This window comes from Benincasa hispida, chromosome 1 (genome assembly GCF_009727055.1).
Source record: "Benincasa hispida cultivar B227 chromosome 1, ASM972705v1, whole genome shotgun sequence".
NCBI classification, from domain to species: Eukaryota; Viridiplantae; Streptophyta; class Magnoliopsida; order Cucurbitales; family Cucurbitaceae; genus Benincasa; species Benincasa hispida.
The window spans coordinates 22882706-22907898 of NC_052349.1; the positions used below are offsets into that span (position 1 = coordinate 22882706).

At 33.3% G+C, this 25193-nt stretch overlaps 3 protein-coding genes across 5 annotated transcripts; 1 reads left to right on the forward strand and 2 right to left on the reverse strand.

Moving 5' to 3' along the window:
- Window positions 1–430: 430 nt before the first annotated feature.
- LOC120091612 (probable glucan endo-1,3-beta-glucosidase A6) lies at window positions 431–5288 on the reverse strand. 2 transcript variants are annotated; one of them, XM_039049721.1, is made up of 5 exons: window positions 4777–5288; window positions 3197–3731; window positions 2075–2325; window positions 1427–1948; window positions 431–640 (listed from the first exon to the last, which is right to left on the reverse strand). In XM_039049721.1, the coding sequence occupies exons 1-5, from the start codon at window positions 4832–4834 to the stop codon at window positions 603–605; spliced, it is 1404 nt and encodes a 467-aa protein (XP_038905649.1). In that variant the 5' UTR covers window positions 4835–5288; the 3' UTR covers window positions 431–602. The 2 variants fall into 2 exon arrangements, with proteins under 2 accessions (XP_038905649.1, XP_038905645.1); XM_039049717.1 differs by lacking the exon at window positions 431–640 and having other exon boundaries at window positions 1124–1948.
- A 451-nt stretch (window positions 5289–5739) lies between these two features.
- On the forward strand, window positions 5740–8266 carry LOC120081736 (UDP-glycosyltransferase 75C1-like). The gene is made up of 2 exons (XM_039036842.1): window positions 5740–6588; window positions 7364–8266. Exons 1-2 carry the CDS (start codon window positions 5808–5810, stop codon window positions 7999–8001), a joined length of 1419 nt encoding a protein of 472 aa, XP_038892770.1. The 5' UTR covers window positions 5740–5807; the 3' UTR covers window positions 8002–8266.
- An 857-nt stretch (window positions 8267–9123) lies between these two features.
- LOC120081722 (putative disease resistance protein RGA3) lies at window positions 9124–15334 on the reverse strand. 2 transcript variants are annotated; one of them, XM_039036832.1, is made up of 3 exons: window positions 14164–14298; window positions 11024–13871; window positions 9124–10018 (listed from the first exon to the last, which is right to left on the reverse strand). In XM_039036832.1, exons 2-3 carry the CDS (start codon window positions 13867–13869, stop codon window positions 9973–9975), a joined length of 2892 nt encoding a protein of 963 aa, XP_038892760.1. In that variant the 5' UTR covers window positions 13870–13871; window positions 14164–14298; the 3' UTR covers window positions 9124–9972. The 2 variants fall into 2 exon arrangements, with proteins under 2 accessions (XP_038892760.1, XP_038892752.1); XM_039036824.1 differs by having other exon boundaries at window positions 11024–15334.
- Window positions 15335–25193: the final 9859 nt, after the last annotated feature.

Consider the following 25193-nt stretch of genomic DNA (forward strand, 5'->3'; position numbering starts at 1 on the left):
TTTTTTTTTTTTTTTTGGTTGCAAATCAACTTTCATGAACTTCACTAGCTCCAATAATAGTTTCATTTAAGTATTTCTAAATCATATTTGTGATGTATTGATGTTCTTAGAAAAAATAATTAAATATCATATATATTCATAGTTATAATTCTAAATTCTAAAGGTATTTGAAAACATTTTTTTAAGAGTTAGAATTCAAATTTTTATGTTTTGATCGAAAATATATGTATAATTAATTATGCTTAGGATTTGAAAATAATTTTTTAGGAGTTAGAATTTAAATTTTTATCTTTTGATCAAAAATATATGTATAATTAATTAAGCTAAGCTTGTACTCGGATTGACATAATTTAAGAGATTGAACTTTATCGATTTTATTAGAAATAAAAATCTTTAAAAAATTATAAACAAATATGTGAAATTTAATGTTTTTTATTCTATGCTTTATTAATTGGAGAGTTATATAAAAGGATACAAAATTCTTTAAGAAAAAGTAGGAAAAAACTTTCCATTACATATCTCCTAAATTTAAATTTGGACTTTGAAATAACTTTTTATCCCTTTGGGAAGAAAATAAAATAAAATCCTATGAGAAATCCTCTTTAGAATGTCACACTTGGGAACCTGCATGAACCATTACCTGCCAAGAAAATTATACAACAAATCCAATTTAATCACATTACCAAAAAAAAGAATTGTATAACAACAATAATAAGTAATAACAAGATCAAATTTGAGCAATATTTTTTATTTACGTCTTCAACTTTAAAAAGTTATACACTGTTGTACGTAATTTCTATCATTAACATTATTAACATTAATCTATATATAGTTTTATTTAGTTACGATGTTAAGACTTCAATAAAAGTCAGAAGTTCGAACTTAATATATAATTATTTTATGAGGAATATACGAGACTAAAAGAAAGTTCACCAACTGATAGAGGAATATTAATAAAAAGATTTGGTAAGACATTTTAAGATCAAAATCATGAAAAACAAAATATGTATTATTTACCCTAATAAATTAAAATAGAATAACATAAAATAAGAGGTATAGAGATCCCTTCAAAATTAGGTTTAAGGAGTTCCACACTTAGTTATTTGCATTAAATTTTTCTTTAGAAATAAATGATATAGGCTTGATTTCTTATTGATTTCCCTCAATACTTCACTCAAACATAGAAATGGTAAATGATAGAATATCGTTAGATCATACCTTTTTAACATTAAAAAGAGTAAATATCAAATCATTAGAAGTTTAAATAAATAAATAATATTAAGGATTAATGTGAACATAATTTAACTGATATCAAATTTGTACTCTTGATCAAGAACTAAAACTCTAGATCAACTTAGAAAATACTTTGTGAAAAAAAATAGAGAAGGGCTTGTTTTTGAAAAGAAAAAAAGGGAATTTAACTCACTAGGATCAATAGTTGTCTGTTCAGCAAGTCCATTGAAATAGCAGTTTGCTCCTTGGCTCCTAAACTTTGACCAATATGAACTAAAAGCATAGCTTGCATGCCAATACACTGATACTGGCTCATAGCACTCCCTCCCCGGCGACAGCGCCTCACATGTCCCATCTCCTCCGCCGCACACGTCATCGACTGCCGCCCCGAGCTCCATCAAATCCACTCCTCTCGCCGCCACACACCACAGTCTCCCCCTAAATGGCACATTGTTCTCCACCACCGGTAGCGGATCGTATTCGACTGAAGACTTCTTTCCAGTCAAGTCGATTTGATAGTTTGGACTCCCGTCTGAGCTCAACAACCCCCAATGTCGCTCCGTCCCTGGTCCCGATTTTTGGTTCTCGTTGAAGAGAGCAAATATGAACGTCGGTATCACCACCCCTGGTCTCGCCGGTGTCCCTATCGTAGGCTTTGCCGTTATCCTCTTTACTAGATTCCGGTTGTAGGTTGCCGCGTTGAGGAGATTCGCACCTAGTGTAAAAAATATGAACAAAAGACTTAAATTTTTAGTAACTATTAAACATCTTGTGTTATAGCATAATATATATCTTACTAAATGAGTGATAAGAAAGTCAATCCAAACAGACTCTTAAATACCTGGTTCTTCGATATCTCCAGTGGTTGGCCACCCGGTCTCTGATATGACGAGCCGAATATCTGGGTAGCCAAGTTTGGCCATAGCAAAGATGAGAGAATCCAGCATTTCGTCCAAAAGATTAGTATACACGAGCCCACTTCCTCCATCGATTTGTTCAAAGTTTCCATTGAAAAGAGCAAAATCCAAGTCGATATTCATGGGGTTTGCTGACCAAGAAAAATATGGATACACATCCGCAAAGAAGAAAGATCTGTTACAAATATCAGTTATAAGATTTAATTTAGTGTTAGTTTAAGCTTTGATCAATTATATGATTGTCATTTTTCTTTTTCAGCTAATGTTGATAGTCACTCGATGACTTTAAGTGAAGAGGAATGTTAACATTTTGACGAACAAAAAGTTAAAAAGAGAAACTAGGTTTTTGGTCACTAGTAAAAAGATGTTTGCACGATGTAACTAAGTCTCACATAGTTTTCAAAAAATATATATACTATTACAATGTGACGTGGTCATAATAGTGTGTATATCCTCTAATAACCATTTGATATATATCAAATTAACTTTTTTTTTTAATTTCCTTCTCATATATATATACTCAGACTGTGTAAAACTATCAACCACATTATTTCGAAGTCTTTCAACAACTTTTGATAAAAGGCCAAAGTGAATTTGGTTTAGTGGTATTGGCATGCACTCCGATCCAATCAATTCCCCACCTCACAATTATTGTAGTAAGAAAAACTTTCGATAAAAAAAAAAGGAAAATGAGAAGGGGGAGGAAAGAGAAATTTTTTATATATAATTCTTAAATACGATATCAAACCTATATATTATCACATATTTTCTAACCTATTTCTAAATACTCATAATATTTCAACATTTTTATGGGTTCAACCTTCGATATAAAAGGTGAATCAACATTTCTATTATATTGTTAAAAAAATCTAAGAAACACAAAAATAACTAAATAAAACAACAAAATAGCATTAATAGAAAATCCATGTCTTTGTAATTTCTTCCAGAAACATTTGACAGCAGCGATATTTTCATCGACATTTCTATAAAATTAAGATTTCGACATTTTAAACCTTGATCAACCTATATATAATGATAAAACTAACCTGGTTTCATTCAAGAAGTCCAACATCGGAGCGACGACGGTCCGTCGAATATCGGACCTAAATGTCCCTCTCGACGGCGGAAATGCGGTCTCCAAAACATCCATAGCCACCGGAGTTCCAACTCGAATGATCTGTTGCAAGTTATTAGCTTTAAGGGAACTCCAAATCCTTCTCATGGCTGGCACAAGATCATTCCAAACTTGACGATCCATATCAGAATCATAGCTCAAAACTTCATTTCCGACAAGAATGAACCGAATCATAGTATTAGGATAAAATGGAACAACGTTGTTTAAGATCCATTGGTCAGCTCTTGTTTGGTTGTTGGCAATGTCTGAAATTTCATTGTTGGGAATCATAATAGAAACTTGAAGCTTTGTTCTTGATAAAAGGCTTAAGATTTCATGGTTGGCATCATATAATTTCACTCTTCCAACTTTCATGGAATTCATCATTTCAATGGCAAGATTTGGAGGTGGAAGATTGTTCCCAAGTTGGCCATAGTTTATTCCTATCTTGCTTGAAATTTCTGCATCTATATCATGATCCCAAGAAAACTTTATTAATTATGTTATACAGATTAGTGTAAGAATATGAGACTTAAATTAAATTTATTTAGTGTGTGTTGTTTATTTCTTCATATTAATCATAGTTCGAGAGTTAATGTGTGTTGTTCAGGATTCACATGCATGTTTCCAAACAAAATGTAATGACATAATCTCAATACACAGATTAGGATGTCATTTGATAATCATTTGATTTTTTAAAACTTTTTAAAAATAAAAAAAGAAAAAGTAAACTTATTTTACACAACTTGAACCTATTTATTTCTTTATTTTATTTTCTACATTTTAGAAGTGTTTTCAAAATCTAACCAAAATTTTGGAAGGAAAATTTTTCCAGATAGAAAAATGTCAAACTATTCACAAAAATAGCAAAAAAAAACACTGATAGACTTCTATCAACGTCTATCATATATTATCAGTTTCTATCACTGATAAACGCTGATAAACTTCTATCAACTTCTATCAAATAAGATTAAATTTTGAAATTTTGTGTAAATAGTTTCCCTTATTTTTCTATTTTTGAAAATCCCCCATTTTGAAAACTAAAAGAAGTGGTTCTTTAAAGCTTGTAGAAAGTAAAGATGAAAACTGTGATCAAAAAATCGTAAGAAAACAAACGTAATTTTTAGAAATCAAGAGGTAAAATAATTGGACCCTAGATTTTAATATTGCTATTATAGGTAGCTTAATAGATTTTTATAAATAATTTTTTAATATTTTTCAAAAAAAAAAAAAACTAGGTCCATACCATCACTATACTTATACAATGGTTTTCATCATATTAAAAGTGTAAGGTAAAATTTCCAAAATAAAATAAATGTTTTTTTTATAAACATTACATCACCATTTTCTCAATTAACTTTAAAGTTTTATATAAGAACTTTGATTGAAAAAATATATATATCATTATAGTTTTGTACAAAATTTTGTAAAAAGAAAAACATTTGTCAATAGAGACACAAAAAAAATAATCAAAGTGGGGAATGAGGAGCAAAGTGAAAGAAATTAACATACCAGAAATAAAAAGGAGAGAGAAGAAAAGGATGAGATAACTGAGAACAAAAGTTGCCATTATATCTCTCTCTGTAGCTAACTTGAAATTCTTTTCAAGATTGTAAGCAAAACATGTGGAATTATGAGTGGCCTTTTGTGGGCTTTTAAAAGAGAGGAAATTAGGATGGAGAGAGTAGTTTGAGTTTGAGGGAGTAAAGATGATGAATGAATTAATGAGAAAGGAAAGTGATATTCTTTTCAAAATTTTGAAAATTTACAATTAAGTACACAATTATGGATCAAAAAGGCAAAGGGAATGGGAGTTTTCTTATAGCAAAAGGCAAAGATTATGAATGTTTAAAGTGGAAGTTCAAGAAGTGAAGGTGAGAAGGGTATCTTCTTTTGCTCTTTCATTATTCATTTGGTCTCTTTTCTTTTTCTTTTTCTTTTCTATTTTTTCTATAAAATGAATAGTACAAAACACGATGAAACTCTATAAAGTATTGTCAATCAAGTTAGACATTACTTGTCAACAGGCACCACCAACAGTTGTTTTTTTCCGTTTGCTCCTCCATATTCTTTTTTTTTTTTTGTTGTTGATTTTATTGTTCTCAAAGTTTATTCATGATATTTGGAAATGTTCTTTGAAAAATAAGAAATAAAATAACAGGAATAGTTATCAACATTTATGTAGTTCTTCAAAAGATAACGTCAAATAATTTTTAAAAATGATTCAATATGATCATCACAACATAAATACTTCTAATCATTATTGGATATACAAGTTCAAAATCTATCGATCTTTCTAGCTACTAACCATTCGATACAAGTTGAAGATAAGTTTTAAAATCCTCTCATATACTTCCAAGTTGTTATATCTAAGAACGTCATCAAGTCATATCTTTCCAACAAGTTCAAATAATTTTAGTAGATAAAAACTAAGAACAATAACATTATCTTGCCATTAAAAAGGAGAAAGGAAAAATCAACTCTTTTATAAGAAATTCCCTCTTGCCCCCACCAACAAGGAAGAGCATTATTGGAGAAGAATAATGGAGCATGGGAATTTCCTTCTAGTTTCCCAAAGCCCAAAGAGCCATCTCAACCCTACTCTCCATTTGGCCTCCACCCTCCTTTCCTTTGGCTCAAAAGTCACTCTTCTCCTCACCAACTCTGCCCTCAAAAACATCTCAAAAGACCAACTCCCTTATGGCTTGTCTCTCTCCACTTTCTCCGATGGCTTTGATGATGGTTTTACCTTCTCTGACTTCCCACGCTGGTGTTTCGAGTTCGAGCGCCTTGGTCGCCTTGCCCTCGTCAACCTCCTCTCCTCCTCCTTACAACAAGGCCTCCTTCCCTTCACTTGCATTGTCCACACCCTCCTCATCCCTTGGGTCGCTCGAGTCGCACGTGAGCTTCATGTGCCGACCGCGGTTTTATGGATTCAATCGGCCGCTGCCTTCGATGTGTATTACTATTACTTCAATGGCTATAGTGATGTGATTTGGAATGGTTATAAAGATGAGGGCTCTAACTCTTTGTTATTTAACATTTGGCTTCCGGGTTTGCCTTTGATGAATGTTTTGGACCTCCCAAGCTTTATGGTTTCTGATGATTATCATGGGCTTATTCTCAAGTCATTTCAAGAGAAGATGCAAGTTCTTGAGGAGGAGGAGAATGTCTCAATCCTTGTTAACTCGTTCGATGCGTTGGAACATGATGCCTTGAGCGCAATCGGGAAATTTAACTTGATCCCAGTTGGACCTTTGGTTTCACTCCCACTTGAATTTGAAGTTTCAACCAAACAACGAAGCACTTCATATTTTCAAGATGGTATGATATACAATCTCGTTTGAGCTTCTTTTAAAGGTTTTTGTTTTACTTTTTTACTAGAATTTCAAGATTTTTTTAATTTTGATGCCTGAACTTTCATAATATCATATTTGAGTCACTTAACTTTAAATCTTACTTTAGTTAAGTTCATGAACTTTGAAACATTTTTTATCCTTGAATGAAAAAACAAAAATCATTTAAGTCTTTACCATAAAAATGAATTAATGATTAATTTGGACATTTACTGAAGCTAGAATACACGTCAATTGTCAACTAACAAAACAAAATATTCTAATACTCGATACATACCTATATATATTCACACGCCACACTAAAATTTTTCATTGATATAATTTTTAGTTGTTGTTGGCCCCTTCATCATTCTAAAATAATGCAACATAACTTCGTAATAAATAATAGTTGTACTAAAAATTCATCCAACTAAAGTGATTATGTTTGAAGAAAAATGAGGGACAAATAATAGTGATGACTATAAGATGATAATTTATTTGATATATACGTTCAGTGGTTAAAATCGACATTTTGAAAGTCCATATATCAAAACAGTTATCCTTTTTTAAAAAAGGAAAAAAAAAATTGTTATCCTTGTAAGTTTGGAGACAAAAATAAATTTTGTAACAGTTAACCTATCAAATTGAAATGATCTAAAAAGTTCAAAGGCTTAGATTGCTCAATTTAAGTCTTTTCCTAATTTCACCAGAGAGAACGGCTGTCTTTACTTATTTATCATGATCATTTCATTCTTGTTCGCAAGGCCAACAGGCTCAAGCGGATTATATCAAATGGCTCAACTCCAAACCTGATTCATCAGTGGTCTACATAGCATTTGGGAGCATTTCAAAGTTGTCAAATAAACAAACAAAAGAGATCGTTGGTGCATTATTAGAATGCAGTTACCCATTCTTGTGGGCCCTTCGCATGGATGACATCCAAGATGAGAATTTAAGCTCATATTTTGATGATGAACTACAAGCTCAAGGGAAGATAGTGCCATGGTGCTCACAGGTAGAGGTCTTGAGCCATCACTCCGTGGGTTGCTTTGTAACGCACTGCGGATGGAACTCGACGATCGAGAGCGTGGCGGCTGGAGTGCCGATGGTGGCATGGCCGTTGTGGGCAGACCAAGCCACCAATGCCAAGATGATGGAGGATGTATGGGAGATTGGTGTGAGAGTGAAGAAGAGTAGTGATGGTGAAGGAGTGGTTGAAGGGAAGGAGATTGCAAGGTGCTTGAGAACGGTTATGGATATGGAAGATTATGGCAAAGGAAGAGGAAAGCAACTGAGAATCAATGCTAGGAAGTGGCAGAGCTTAGCAATGGAGGCTGCAAATGGTTCTTCTTATATGAATCTTAAGGCTTTTGTAAATAAACTTAGTGATCAAGCAAACTGATTGGTGAATGATCAGCTTCTTTATGGTACTATGTAACAAACATTAGGATTAAAGCATATAATTATAAATAATATTAGCAAGACAATAGTAATACCTGTATCTCAGGTGGTATTACTATTGAGAAGACAAATGTCTACCCAAGTAAGCAAATCCAAGTAGGAAAAAAATTCACTAATAAGGCATACAACAATGGATCAATTCATTCAACAAGATCCATTTTTATTAGATTTGGATGAATTAGATTGGTCTGACCTCTTGCTCGAATGTCAAACTCCTGCTGCCAACAGATGTCCCATTCCATGTTTCGTGAACAGCTATGCCCGGAAATGAATGAACTGTGATGTATCGCCGAATAAGCCACAGCTCTATTCCTATTTTATCATGGCATAATGACAAAATGGAGGTGGAAACCATTTTTTTTAACTCAGAAAATAATCTACCCATTAAATATAGTAGTCAGACCATTATGCAAATTTTGAAATCTCTCTATAAATGACTTCAATATAACTCACAAGATAAACCAACAGAGCTATTCTTCAGCTTCTTATCCTTGAAAATCACAACAGACCCATCTTAACGTACGCATAATTCGTATGGGCATATGAACCTGAAGGATCAGGAATTTCCAGTATTCCAAGTTCATCAAAAGTTCAGATATTTTCTGACCATTAATCATTTGAAGCCATTGTTCCAAGTTTCCATCAATTATGTACTCATAACTCATAAGTCACACACAAGCATCCTATCACATCACTTAGAAGAAGAGAAGGCAGATAACAAAAGATCAAATGCAAGCAAAGTGGCAAATGAAGTTGAAATAATGGAATGGCTGAAGCAAATTGACAAAAATAGAGTACCTATTTTCTTTTTTTTTTTCTTTGTTAACCATAATATGTGTACGGAGACCCAATTGTGATTTTAGAATAAACAAACATTTACCTCGTACTAATGATAAATAAATCACAAAAATTATTTACAGTAATGATATTTTTCCATTTGAAACGATACCTCTTCATCATATATAAGTGCTTCATCCCTTTAAGATGAATTCACATAGCCATTTGTTTTTCACAAAATGCATGCATGAATCGACCAAAGAACTAAGCAGCACGAAAATTCATCTGATGTAAGTGTTTTGTTGCTTTTTTTTTTCTCTTTTATAAGAAACAATTTCATTGATTAAATGAAATATCCAAAGATATCTAAAGGTACATGAGGACCCCAATCATAGGGTATACAAAAAAACCCATTCATAGGGATTGCAAAAGGTGTTTCCAATTTGCAACAAGAAAAACTATGACTGTGTATAGCCTGTAAATCTTTGCACACAAAAAAAGCATTGTAAATGATGGTATCAAGAATGTCCTTTGTTGTCTTGGCCTTGTCTTGGAAGATTCTAGCATTTCTTTCATCTCATATCTTTCACAAAACAGCACAAATGATGCTTAACCAGAGACATTCTTTGACAACTTTGAAAGGAGTCTAACTAATTAGTAGGTGAAGCCAACTTTATAAGTCATTTGGAAAAGCCACAGACCAGTCGAAGGCAGAAAAAACTTCCATCCATATCCCTCTAGAAAAGGGGGAGCCAAAGAAAACATGCTAAACAGTTTCATTGTTTATTCGACAAAGGCTGCACCAGGAGGGAGATAAGTTGATCCATGGGTAACGTTTCTATAACCTGTCCATAGTGTTTAGACATGAATTTGTGATTTTCCAAAGGAAGAATTTAACTCTCTTCGGGCAAGGACAACTCCACAATTTTCTGCAAAAGATGGCCGAAGATGAGTGCGGGTTGGACATGAGGGAAGAGTATAAAGACTTTGTATTGAAACCAGTATAGTTGAGTTTCCATGTCCAATGGTCCGTTGGTTCAATTAATCAGTATAAAGACTTTGTATGTGCTTCATTGCTTCAATTAATCAGTTCAAAATGTACTGTTGCCCATGCTTCATTCATGACAATTGGTCATTAGCTAGGTTTGTGGCAGACTTTGAACTGAATCCTTTGTTGGTTCCTATTGTCATAGCAGTAAGTCAGATTTCACACGTATACGTGTATGAGTACATGTATGTGTATGTGGATGCATGCACTAAGAAGCATGACATTATTTTTTGTAGAGTACCAATATTAGATATTTACACCTGTCTCTTATACACATCTAGATGTGTATAAGAGACAGGACATTATTTTTTGTAGAGTACCAATATTAGATATTTACACTCTCCGGCATGTGTCCATATACACAATCTCACACGTGAAAATGTTTAACATCTCAACTTTATTTAAGGGCCTGACTTTTGTAAAGGCTAAGAGGTCATAGATTCATTCCATGGTGGTCAGTGGTCACCTACCTAAGATTTAATATCCTACGAGTTTCCTTGAAACCTGAATGTTGTAGCATCAAGCAAGTTGTCCCGTGAGATTAGTCATCAAGCACGTAAACTAGCCCAAACAATCATGAATAGTAAAAAATAAACTGCCCAACATATTGGCAACACATTTAAGGACGCAGTTCTATTGTTTAAAAAGAATTAAATTAAAATAAAATAAAATAATTAGACTCTACTCTAACTTAAAAGTATAAAATGAGGTTAATAAAAAAAATCCACTAAAAGCGGAAACCAAAACTAGATATATTCAAAGATTAAAAGAGAAACGGCACTAGTTTGATTCTATTTTCAAGTTTGTTTGATAAAGATTATCAGATAATGGATATTATTGGTTAGTTCTCACCTTTGCAATGAACTGTATTGACTTTTTGACATCTAAACGTAAATATAAAGTTCGGTCTTTTAATATACAATATTTAAATTTTGTTAAAATACACACATGTATGTATGTGTATGTATGCACGTGTGTATAAAAAGAAACTAGTGAGTCCTAAACATGTCATGTATCCTATTTTTTTAGAAATTACTATGTCGTGTTTGTGTTGAGCCGTATCCATGTGTTAGTCCATGTTTATGCCTTTTAATGCATGTGTGCATGCATAATTTGGAAACAGTTATGTTTTACTTACTCATCAACCCAATAATTGAATGATATGAATCTTGGAATGTGAGAAATTTTATCCCATTCTGGCTCTTCTTGGCGAAGCCTCAGCTCTTGGCAATTGAAACTGTGCAGTTCCTCCAATTTGGCGAGGCATCTCATGGCTTCTGGAAGCTCTCTCAATTTTCTGCAACCCTCAAGGTGCAAACTTTCCAATGAGGTAAGATTTCCTAACCACTCTGGCAGAGATTCAATGCCTTGAAATCCAACAATTTTCAAGTGCTTTAAGCCAGTTAGGTGTTGAAGCTCGTCAGGAAGTGTGCTTTCTGTACTACCAAAGTCTATCATTGCAAGATTTTCAAGAGACTTGAGATGCAAAAGAGGCCTAAAATCAAACCCCTCCATGAATCCTCCAACTGACAAACTTTTCAGGCAAGTGAGGCAGTGAAATCCTTTTGGCAAATTCTTTAAGCCACTAATTGTTAAAGACGAAAGATTATAAAATGCTTTTATATCTGGGGTTGATATGAGGTCAGGGTGGCCAGTAATAGATAATTCATTCACAGAAGTGTATGATTCTAGCTCATGAGATTGTATATTTATCCATCTTGTGTCAAATCCGATCTTGCATTTCAGAATATCAGTGAGCCACTCAATGGTTGGAAAGGATTTCAAGTGAAGGTAATACCAAACCTTAAACTCCTCAAGAGATGAAAGATTACCACGTAGCTCCTCGGGCAAACCACTCAGGTTGCCAGAGTGTATAATGCCAAGTAGCTTAAATGTCTGAAGAGTAATCTGCGAAATTGGATTGTTGACATCATCAATTTCTAATGTCCTGAGAGTTGAGAAGTAATCGGGAGCAATTTCCAATCTAGGACAGTCGAGAATTTTCAACTCTTCAAGGCAAGGAAAAACTGCAACTTCTGATGGCACTGCTGCTTCATCCCAACGTACTAGATTCTCCATGTCTAAAAGATGAAATCTTTTCAGTTTTGGAAACAAATTTCTCGATTCATATTCATTCCCATAGAATTCCATCCCTATACGTTTTAGATTGTGTAATCCATAAATCTCAAGAACCTTAAGATTGGGCAAATGTCCTAATGTTGGAATTCTACAACATCGGCTGCAATTTTTTAGAGAAATCTTCACCAAATTTTCAACAAAAGTAAGATTTGGTAAAAGTTCTCCCATAAAGGCTTCAACTGTCAAGTATTGAAGATTTCTGTGTGGTTGAAGTCCTTCTAAAACAGAAATGTCATGGTTATCATTAACTTCTCTTTGATCATTCCATACCAGTTTCAATTTGTATACCTTATCTTTTTTCACCAACTCTGCCCCCATGGCTTCCTCCTTATTTCTTACTAATTCAAGATTGTAAAGCTTTAATTTACCTCTGAGATTTCTCAAGTATCCAAGCTCTTCTATATGGGAACCCTTCTTCGTTCCAACAACAAAAAAAGGCATGGACTGAAGATCAACCAACCTACCTAAATATGAAGGCATGTGCCGAGTTGTTGGTCTTTTAACATTCATATAGAAATGTCTCAAGCTGATCAATTTTCTGAATTTCTTGGGGGATTCTCCACAGAAACAACCAAGCCTCAAGGTCTGCAATTTGTAAAGCTTAACAATAGATTTTGGAAGTTTCTTTATCATATTATTTGAAACATCAAGATACCTTAGATGCTTTAACCTTCCAATTGAAGTTGGTAAGTAATGGATTTCACATAGGGACATGTTCAGAACACGCAAATGCTTGAAATTTAAAATCTGCTGGCCAAACACATCTCTATCCAAAAATAGAGAACGCAACTTCTCCATGCTCCTTCTAGGGGGCAAAGTTACATTTTGCTCGTAGCCAATCAAGGATAATTGCCGAATTCGAGGAACATCGTCAACTAGACCAATAAGATCTGATCCCAATGCTTCACATTTTGAGACAGAATAAGCAAGATCATGTAGAAGATGATGCATCTTAAAGTGTGTAATTTTACCATTCTCATCTTTAACAATATCTTGAAATAAGGAACGAGCCAGCAAGATATTGAAGTATTTCTCTCCTATATCTTCCATGGTTTCAGGGCTTACTTTATCAGAAGGTTGAATGAACCCTTCAGCCATCCAAAATTGGATTAGTTGTTCCTTTTCAAAGTTAAAACCCTTGGGAAAATTTGAAAAATAGGCAAAGCATTGTTTCAATGACGGGTTTGGCAGATGATCCACGCTTAATCTCAAAATAGACAAAACATCATTTTCATTTTGAAGTGGATTCATTACAAGGGTTTCCAATGTCGACATTAACCAAGTCTCTGTTCTTTGCGTAAATAGTGCAGCCCCTCCCAAGACTTTTGCAACCAATGGAATGCCTCCAAACTGCTTTGCAAGTTTATTCTTAAAAGTTTCGAATTCTTGAATCAATGTTAGTCCACTTGCAGATACTCTTTCCTTGAATATTGACCAGCATTCATCATCTGATAACTTTTCTAAATGATAAATGGGAAATGTCTCCATGATTTTTCCAGCTTCCTCACTTCTAGTTGTCACAAGAACTCGGTTCCCAATACTATTTGTAATCTTTAGCAGAAGACTCTTCAAATTGTTCCATAGTTTAACATTTTCATTCCACACATCATCCAGCACAAGAAAATACCTTTTCCCTTCCAGCTTCTTTTGTAGCCTTCTAAGTATAGCATCCATACTATCCAAACCACTTGGAACATTCGTTAGAGATTCCAAAATTGCTCTTAAAATCTTCTTGTCATCAAAAGTCGCAGTCACACACACCCAAATAGTTTCATCAAAATGTGCTTTCACAAACTCATGGTTGAAGACTGCTTTTGCCACCGTAGTCTTTCCAAGACCACCCATGCCTACAATAGGAATCACAGTGATCCTTTCATGAGTAGCACTATCAACAACTATATTCACTATTCTTGATATATCAACCCCTCTTCCTACAACTTCAAACTCATCAAGAAATGAGTCAGTCTCAGGAATTTGGCCATTATCAGGCTCTCTATACCCATTCCTCACATCAGGAATAACCCCCACAGCACTCGCCTCCCCTTTGATCTCATTCAAAACTTGGGTGATAGTTCTAATTTTGCGTGCCATTTTAAACCTAAAAACCAAAGAGTTAGAGAACGAGAAGAAATCGCGTACCCTTTTCTTAGAATCTCCATTGACGTCCATTTCCCGCCTAAGATTCTCGTAGGAGAGCTCGTCCAGTACAACTTCAGCATCGAGCGCTAAATCCTGAAGCTTAGCCACCCACATCTTGACCGATTCTCGATCGGATTTTGTTCGATCGACATCGCGAAGAATAGCTTCGACGAGAAGCAGAGAGGTGCGAAGCTTAGAGAGCTCCGGGTTGAAACCCCAGGCCAGATGAATTTGCTCGGTTGTAAGGTGCAATGTCTTCTTGAGAATCTCTTGCACTGCGAATGTCCAGATGAAATCAGCCATTTTTGGAGTTCTTTGGCTCTGAGTAAATGGAAAACTCCGTTTGTGGAGAAGTGCAGTCTCTCCATGGTGAAAGGAGGAAGACGACCCGGAAGGGTTTGAATATTTCAGTCAACTTTGCAGGTCAATAGCTGTTGCGAGCAAAGTCAAGAAAGAAAGGAAATTTGTACAGATAGTTCCTATTCAAGTGCCACTCGAAATTTGGTGGAAAATTTGTATGGCCATGTTTAGGTTTCTGGTAAGCATCGTCACTTTTTAGTTGTCCACTCGAAATTTGATATCACTTTAAAAAACGTTCGAACTTTGACCTTTTGTTTACATTAATTGTAAATGAAAGTATCGTTTTAACTTCAAACATCGCTCTCTCCTCTCATTCCTCTCGCTCCTTCATCTCGTTCTCCGATTCACGTTGTTTTCCTTCATTTTTTTCTTTGATTTTTTCCCTTCTTTTGAATTCTTCCTCTTGTTTCTTCCTCTCGCTTATTCCTCATCAATTTTTTTTTTTGAGTTTTTTTTTCTTTCATTTGAATTCTTCCTCTCACTTCTTCCTCTAGCTTATTCCTCCCACTTCTTCCTCGTCAATTTTTTAGTTTTTTTCCTTTGAGTTTTTTTCTTCATTTGAATTCTTCATCTCGTTTCTTCCTCTAGCTTCTTTCTCGTCAATTTTATAGTTTTTTCTTTGAATTTTTCCTTCATTTGAATTCTCACCCTCGCTTCTTTCTCCCCCATCTTGATCTCGTTTCTCTCTTCCCTTGCTATTTGGTTTAGTTCCAATCTTTGATTAGAGATAAGAGAAGAAGAAGAATAGAATAAGTCAAAAAAAACACAAAGAAGAAGAAGAAAAGAAAGGTTGAAGAAAGAAGAAAAAGGAAAGGCAGGAGAAAGAAGAAGAAGACATGGGTGGAGGAAGAAGAACATGAAAAGATAAAAAGAAGAAGAAAAGAACTGGAAAACGAAGAAGGAAGAAGAAGGAAGAAGTCTATTAGAGGTTAAAATGGTAATTTTCATGAATGGATGATATAAGCAAAAAGTCATTTTTCAAAAAAAATTTTCGAAAGTGAGGTCAAATTTCATTGGGTCTAATATTTTGGGTCATTTATCCCAATTTTTCCCTATTTAGGGGTTCACTCGAAATTTGGTCTTACTTTAAAAATCGCTCGAAATTTGGTCTTCTACTTACGTCAATCGCATGTGAAAGTACCGTTTTAACTCCAAAACGCACGCGAGGCTAGATGTAACCCAAATTTCTCCCTCTTTCCTCTCGTTCCTGTCACCCCTTCATCTCGTTCTTCAATTCACGTTGCTCTCCTTCATTTTTTTTTCTTGATTTTTCCCTTCTTTTGAATTCTTCCTCTCACTTTTTCCTTTTGCTTCTTCATCTCGCTTCTTCCTCCCCTTTCTTTCTTCTGCTTCTTCCTCTCGTTTCTTCCTCTAGTTTCTTTCTCGTCAATTTTGTAGTTTCTTCCTTTGATTTTTTTCCTTCATTTGAATTCTTACTTTGGCTTCTTCCTCTCGTTTCTTGGTCTTACTGTCGTTTCCTCCTCTCGTTTTGATTCAAGCTCTAACTTACATTTTTTATTCAAGAAGAAGAAGAAGACATCGACATAAATAGAAGAAATCACCAAAAAGGAGGAAAAGTGAAGAAAATAGGGTGGGAAGGAAATCTCATCGAAAAAATGAAAAAAAAATGATATTAACATAAATCACCAGAAAAGAAAAAAGGGAAATCCTAAAAAACAAAGGGCATCATAAATAAAAAAAAATCACCCAAAAAAGAAAAAAGAAAGAAAGGCAGAAAAAAATGAAAAAGAAGAAGGAAAGAAAAAAAATTGCAAAAGAGAGAAGGAAGAAGGAATAAGGGTTAAAGTGTAAATTCATAGAGTGATGACATCAATAGAAGGACAAAAATCGAGTAAATTAAAAAGTGAGACCAAATTTAAAGATGGCCCCTAAATAGGGTCATTGATACCAATTTCTCAAATTTGACCCCACTTTACAAACAAATGAAATTTATGTCATCATGCTGTAAATTTATCACTTTAACCCTTCTTTCTTCTTCCTCTTTCTTCTTTTTTTTTTCCCTGATTTCTTTTATTTTACGTTGCCCTCTAGACAATTTCCCCTTTTTTCTTCTTCGGCAATTTCTGTTTATGTCGCCCTCTTTTTTCTCTCTCTCTCTTTATTCTTCGTTTTACAATTTTTTTCCGAAGAAAAAAAGTTGCAGATGTGTCTGATGAAGAACAAGATGAAGGAGAGAGGAGCGGAGCAGGGAGCGGGAGTGAGGAGCGGCAATAGGGAGCGAGAGCGAGAAAATGAGAGGAAGAATCTGAAGAAGCGAGAGCAAGAACGAGGAGCAGGAGCGAGGAGTGAGGAGTTAGAAACAGGCTCTCGCATGCATTTTGAGGTCAAATAGGTACTTTCACATGTGGATGACGTCAACAGAAGGCCAAATTTCAAGTGTTTTTTAAATTCAGACCAAATTTCTAGTTAGGGATCATCCATACAAATTCCCCAAGAAAGAAGATACAAATAGAGACTGAGGAGAACCATGGGGAAATTTACGCCTCTTTTCTTTTATACTAGTAATGAATCACACATGTGTTTAAAAATATGAACTAACATCTTTATTGTTCCAACATCTCTAAGTGAACAACTAAATTTTATAAACCTCTTTTATATGGATCTCATCCATATATACATTTGATGTGAAACTACCGACACAAAAACAATCAATTGATACTTAAATTCGATGAGTCGTGTGACAAAGAGGATTGAATAGTATTAGTGGACACCTATTCATGAATAGTCATATTTTTATACATGGATCATATTTATACATGAATGGATACATGATTCAATATGTGTAACCATTTGTACCCAATGAGTTGTGTCCTATCGACATAAGATTATAACTCTATTCTCTAACATCGCTCAAACACCAAATGATGAGTTGTGCCCTAAAAATGGAACAACAAAGTAGTCATTTACTAAAAATACACGGGCAAAAAGGGAAGGCCAAAATTCTCTCTTATTTTCCTTTTTAATATAGTGTAGATGCAGATAGATTTTTTTAAATAGGTCGTCCATCAATTCTAATCCTCTATTTTTTTTTTCTTCTTCTTAGATTCCAATCCTCTATTTTATTAATTCAATGTAAGAATTGATATATTAACCATTTTCAAATTAATTATCATAAAATGTCTAAATTTATTCACTTTTGATCATTTAAAAGTTTGATTGAATATGCTATTTTTAAACTAAATTTGAAGGGAAGGGTAAATTGATATGCTTAAGAAAGTTCATAGCCTAAATTAATACAATTATTACTTCAATTTTTAATTGATACAATCCAAATTTTAAATCTATAAATTTATATTTTCCTAAAAACAATATTGAATTGCAAATATGGTCTTTATGGTTTGAAGAAAGTTAGAATTTAGTCTTATGGTATTAAAAATTAGAATTTGGTCTCTATAGTTTGATAAAATCTCATAAATAGGGGACTAAATAATATAATTTTATCAAATCATAGAGATTAAATTTTATTATAAGTAGCCAAAGTGAACTTGATTTTGCAGCATTGGCAAGCACTCCATCCCAATAGATCGGAGGTTCAATCTCATATGTTGAAGGAGAATAATATTTTACTTGCTCTCTTATTTTCTTTCTTTTTAAATTCAAATATCATTATTATCTCTTATTAATGTCAAATTTTGGACAGGGATGAATGCACCTGACATTCACGTGACACCAGTAGTTAATTAATTTGAAGAGGGAGAAGAACGTGGACTACAAAACAGAAAACATGCACACCAATGTAGTGCTTGCTACACACACTCTGATACTTAAGTCAGAGAGTGAAAGAGTGTGAAAGCTAGAGAATTTGAGAGTAGGACTGAAGTTACCTCATATGAAGTTATAATGATATATTTATAGAGAAAGTTGACCTATGGTGTTCTCCAAGATTTTCGAGTTGCCTTAGAATAATTAGATAAGCGTCTGGGTCAAGGAGTGTCCCCAGTATTTGACTAGGGTCGGCCTCCGGCCCGAAGCTGAGCGTCTTCCTGAGGCTATATCTTTGACATAAAATGCTAACATGCGTAAAACATTCCCCCTTAGGCATTTGGAAAGGGCTAGCCTCAGTGAGGTAGAGGTCGCTAACCTGACACAAGCCAACTCCCTTTTCCTAGGCCTATTTTAGTTTTTAGTTGACACTTTTGGTCTGTATCACGCTTCTTCTTAACCTTATTGTTTCTAAATGTTAATTATACCCTTCGATCCAAAATCATTCCTAACATCTCTCAATTTGAAGTATCCCTTCCCATGTACTCCTTTGTAGGAGCGAACCCGGGTTGGCAACTAAATAATTTGATTGATACAACTATAAAACCTTCTTTGAAAAAAATAAAGCAACCAAATAGTTTTCTGGTAAAAGGTTTCTCATTTGGCTTTTGTTGGTTAAAAAAACATAATTAAATGAAGACCGTTTCCTTATTTGTTTTTGTTATTTTTTAAAATTAAAATCTAATCAGATGGAGGACTTTATTGTAAATGGGTTAGCTTTCTGTGATATTAGGCCATTTGTGAAAATAATGGTAAAATTAGACAAATTTGAAAATATGGTTCATTAAGCCTATCTATATGGTTATACCTTAGAAAAACTTGGGCCTAGCCCCAACAAGCTTTAAGCCCACTTAATGTGGCCCAAACCAAAGCCCACCTAGGGTAGCATAGGCAGGCAATTAGTCTTGTCAAAAAATTGATTCTTCATTTGACAACTCAAACTAAGTAGTTCTATTCTACATTTGAAAGAACAAGCTTTGCAACTACTTTTATGAGATTATAATAAATTCTCTCTTTGTCCCACATCTAAAAGCAACGTCTAGTGAGAGTGTTTTTGGGAAGTAAGATTTAAGCTTAAAAAGAATTATGTATCAAACCTTCTATAATTGGAAATTAGCCAAAGAGAAAAATATCCACTATTTTTTCCGATCATTCATTTACTTTAAATAGGAGCTCGTCCATTTTAAATAAGATAATTAATATCTGTGAAAATAAAAGAAGCAAGTTTTTGTTTCTTCTTTCAAAATAGATGGATGATGTGAACGGTTAACTTCAAAAAATTGGTATTATTTAAGTCTTACAAATGAATTATATGTTCTATTAACATAAAGTATTGAATTAGGCTTTCTTATTGTAATATCACTCCTCATGATACATTAATAGAAAGCCAAAAACATGGTATCACAAAATGGAATTATTTCTATCTTAAAGAAATGGAATTATTTCTTTTTGTGAATGGTAAATGAGGGGTTGTCTTTTCTTATTATTGTTGTTGTAAGTTTGGATCTAAATAATTCAACCCTTTTACGCCGATAAATATGAACTTTGATGGTAATTAAACTTGTACATATATAGCTCAACAAGTAACTTCAACCTATACATTGTTCAATTAGTGAAGACACACATTCTCGACCAAGAGAGATTAGAGGATTTGTATTGGAACTACGACAAAAGCCCTAGATTTGTTAAATAAAAAAAATATCACGAGTATAAATAAGTGACAAACAATATATTCATAGTCATGAAATCTTCTAGATGAAACAAAAAGCAAAGTCACGAAGGCTAGTGTCTGACAAACAGATGAATCTAATATATAACAACACAAGTTATGCACAACATCGTAACAATATGGATGACAAGAAAGCAAACTTAGAAACAAACATGGTAAACTAGTTTGGTGCAATATCATTTATGTTTGGGGGGGGGGGCTATGTGTTCAGTGGAAATAAAGTTCATTATATAAAGAGTTTAGTAATTACAATGAAGTACTTATTTGATAGATTTCTTCTTCATTAACTCACATACAACTTACTCTTCAATTTCAACTTAGGTTCCCCTTAGGATCCCCTCACTTCCACTCATAAGCTTCTATTGAGATTCCCTCAAAAGTCTTCATTCATCCTGAGTTCTTCGATTGAGATCCCTTCAATATAACATACATAGGCTCCCCCTAAGTGTGAGATTCATTCATTTCCATAAACAAGCTTTCCAAGCTTTGATTGAGCTCTCCTCAATACAACATTAAAATTTTGTCTCGAATTCTCACTTTCTCCCTATGTAATTTGCTACACTCATAACAATCCAACCAAGTCTAATTGACTACTTAAACAAACCCACAATAGGGTAATACAAAGCTTTTAATCACAATACTTAAGGCTTAAATAATCCCTAAGCTTAATACTCTCAATGTACATATTTTTCTACTAAAGGGGTTAACCCTAAAATTAAACTAAATCATAATATATATGGCACAACCTTGAGAAGATCTTCAAGGAAGGAGAAAATATTCTCTACAAAAAAAAAGTAAACCAACAACACATATCAACAAATAAGAAAAAAAATATTTTGCTAGAAATGTGCTCGTCACGGAACAGTATACTTGACATCATACATAACATACTGCAATATAATACCAGTCACGGAACGTTTTGTTTAACTTCATACACGACATGTGGCAGAATATGTTATTGGAGTTTTACTTGTAATAAAATCGATTAATCATACTGCATTAACAGTGTCCATAGTGGACAATATCATAACAAGTAGTATTAAAGTCAAACCCTTGATTTATCCATGTCGGTAGAATTCTCAAGTGTCAAATAAAAAAGCGATCGTGATTTTTGAAAAATGTAGTCATTGTGTGATATGTGGTTGAGCTCTCATCGAATAAATAGTGTACTCTATAAAAGCTAGGTAACCTACTCAAACTGAAAGTTTAAAATATACCATTATTGTAAATGTTTATCCATTTCTATAATTCATGGTAATTTTTGCCATGGTTATTAAAAAAATCAATCAATAATTATGGAATATTAAATTATATATAAAAGAAAAATCTTGATAACACCCATTTGAGTTCACAACTTCACATAAAGACTACCCTCTATACATCTATTAAATATCTAAAAAAGATTAACACTTTTCTTTTATTAATACTAAAATGCATAAATAATAAACAATAACCCTACACATCTCCAAACTTTAATAAGGACATTGCTTTGCTTTTAAAAAGGAAAAAAGAAAATACTTTTTTCTTTAAAAAATCCATTTATTGGACTTTTTGTACAAAATAGAAAAAGTTGTTATTTTTAGTTTAAAACTTTAAGGTCACAACCCAAAAACATCGCTGTCAGGTGGTGTCTTGTTTGGTGAGATTTGTCAAAGTTTTAATAAGAATCATGAATAAAGTAATGATAAAATAATAATAATAATAATAATAATAATAGAAAAGCACGTTTAAGTTTAGATAATGCAAATACATAAATTAATTAATAGCAATGTTTTTGTCCCCTGGTGGGGACCTTTGACACCTCACAGCCGCATGTGATTTGACGGAACCGTAAAGTTTCCAACTAAATCCATAAATCGTGCTTCTCATTTTTATATAAATATTCATGTATTTTTTTTTTAAGAAAATATTTCTTTATTAAATCTCATGGGCATCAATTACAGCTAGGGAACAAGGCCAATTCGGAAATTCATTACCCATAGTCCATAATTTCTAAAGAAATTGGAATATGAAGCACGATTTAGATTTCGTTTAGAAAAATGTCAAACTAGAAAATAATAAGATTTTTGATAAATTACGTATAGATCACTTGTGGGATATCTTCTGAATTCTTGTTTACCCTTAATGAGATCGCTAGTTTCGTTTGTGTTCGTGTTCTACACTCTAATTTGTTTGGAGTTTGAAGTAAGGATGTATTATGAGTATAGTGTAATTATTGAGTTATAGATTTCAAACGTGTTGCTTAAAAGAAAAACTAAATGAATGAAAACTCTAGATTGTAAAACCGTGAGTTATCAAATTTTCATTCAAATATTAATTCTTTGATTTTCTCCTTAAATATCTGTTGGTATCTATCTTTTCTCTACATATTTGATTTTATCTAACTACATTTCAAGTTCTTTAATTATTTGCACAATGGTTCAATTTTATCTAAATCCTTTTCATATATTTATATATTTATCTATTTTCATCTTTTTTCTAGTCATTCGTTTACCTTCTTATCATGTTTTATAATTTTTTTCATTTGTTTATTGATATTGTTATTAGATTCAATTTTTTCATCTCTTTTTATAGTGTTTAGTGTATATTTTTATCTCATATTATATTATTATATTATTATACATTTTTTAACGTTTTGAAATACATTTTTAGTTATTTTACATTTCGTTATCTAAATGTCATACGTTTGATAATAACACATAAGTAATATTGAATTTACACATTTGTATTTTCTTCTTCTTAATTTCAATTTTTTTCATCCTCATCTTTTGATTTATTGAAAAATTCTACCAATCGATCCATTGATTTTCCTCTTTTTCTCTTCTTTTGTTCTTGTATGAAGATTTAATCTTTTTCTACTTTATTATTATAATAAGCTTTCTTCATTTGTTGACAAAAGAAGATGAAATCTTCTTCATCGGAGAGAATCAAAGTTAGACACTATAATAAATTAGAACTTCCACAGCTGCAATGGACACCGTAGAATCGGAGTCATGGTTTTTGTGTGGTAGTTGACTGCTCTCTAATATATTTATGAATCTTGCAAATACACTATTTTTGTAGAGTAATTCCGTATAAATAGGTCATTCTCTCAAACCTTCTAAGCACATTATTATCAAATTTGGTTTATCTAACTCATTTTCAATTAGTTTAGCTTTTTGCTATCAGATTTGGTTTTATCTACATTTTTTTTTCATTAGTTTAAACATATTGCTATCGGATTCAAAATGTAATATGAAGTTAAACGTATTTCAAGTTTGCATTAGGTGGGCTCTGGAAATTAACTAATATACATTACACATACATTGTAAATGTATCATGGAGCTATGAGTTAACTAATCTACATTTACACATACAGCTTAATTGTAATATGAAAGTATACGATTTTAACTATCATTTTTAGAGTTTCATGATTTAAATTAGAGATTCTTCTTGATTTTTCTCGAACAATATCTATTTCAGTCTATCTTTTATTATCATATTCTATTTTATCTTATTCTTTTTTATTTGTTTATAAATTTTGTTATCATATTCGTATAATTTTTTATTCATATAATTTTTTTGTTTATATTATTATTATTTATATAGTTTATACTTTTTAAAATATAATCTAATGATATAACAATATGTCAACATATTTATATCTAATTCCTCTAAAAAAAAATGCCATCTATACCATTTAGCCAATTAATCATATATAAATTAACCATTCCCAATTATATCATATATAATCGTAACTTCCTCTGTTCAATTGAAACATTTCAAATTAACCCCAAACACTTGGTTCTTGACTTTACCAAGCTACCCAGGAGACCTAATGGACCCGTGGCTCGAAGCTCCGTGAATAGCTGACTAAACTCTTTAACCACGAGATCCATCATCTGTTACCTGTTAGGCATTCCACTAAAGACCAACAACCGAACTCTTCTTACCACAGATATATTTCTGTGTCCATCGGATATAACCAATCATGAGTACGATGACTCTTCACAGATGCTCGTAAGTATAGTTGGGCCAAATTACCATTTTGTCCCTATAGTTACATCTCACTCCTTAAGTACCATTGATTCGAATTTTCTCTTGTCAATTTGAACATTTCAAATCAACACCAAGAACTGATTTTCAACTTGAATCCATTGAGCTACCAAGGGAACCTTATGGACCTGTAACTTGAAGCTCCAACAGTACGCGAATAACTGACTAAACTCTTTAGTCACGGGATCCACCATTCGTTAACTGTCGGGCACTCCACGAAAGATCGACAGTTGCACTCTCCTCACTTCAGATATATTTTATGTCCATATCAACCAATCAACTGTGCGATAATCCTTCATAGATCACTCGTAAGTACAGCTGGGCCAGTTAACTGTTTTGCCCCTGTAGTTACATCTAACTCCTTAAGTACCATTGATCCCTCTAATGAACATAAATCATAATCCTACTATGACTGAGTCCTCTCTTCCAAAGAGAGGTTGTGACCACTAGTTCAAGACCCGAAATCAGCCCTTAAGAGAGCCATCTTTCTACTTACCCTGCTTCAGGGAAGAAGTGAATTTCATCTTATGTAACTTAGTTCCCAACTCCCAAATCAGACAAATCCCCAAAAAGGTAGGCTTGTTGAGTTGGCAATCTGGGCACTCTCACTCATACTAATCAAAGGATCGCTCTCAAAGGTAGGAGTTCCCAAAACACTCAGGATTAAAGTCATGTCACCTATGGTCGTTTAGGTAAGATGTAAGTCTCAAGTATCAACGGCGTTATATAAAGAGACGAATCATCCCGTGGTCCGGTCTTAACAAACTCTTTGTATAGGACACCCCCACTCGCATGTCTTCACATGAATGGTCAGAATCAACCATCTGTAGTAGTTCACAACATTTGTAAAGGTTTACAAAACGGGCCATATCTGTAGTAGTTCACAACATTTGTATATCTCATATACATGCTTAAGTTTTCATATAATAACCATGGAGCTTTGTTTATTGGATGTGAGTAAATGCAAAATAAAATAACTCTTATTTTATTCATAACAATATGTATAGTTTACAAACTACGAGACTTTGGGAGAATTAGGACATCAATCCCAACATAACCCATATACACGAACTGGAGAGAAAGAGGGGAGAGGGAGTTAAAACTCCCTCTTAAATAACATTAG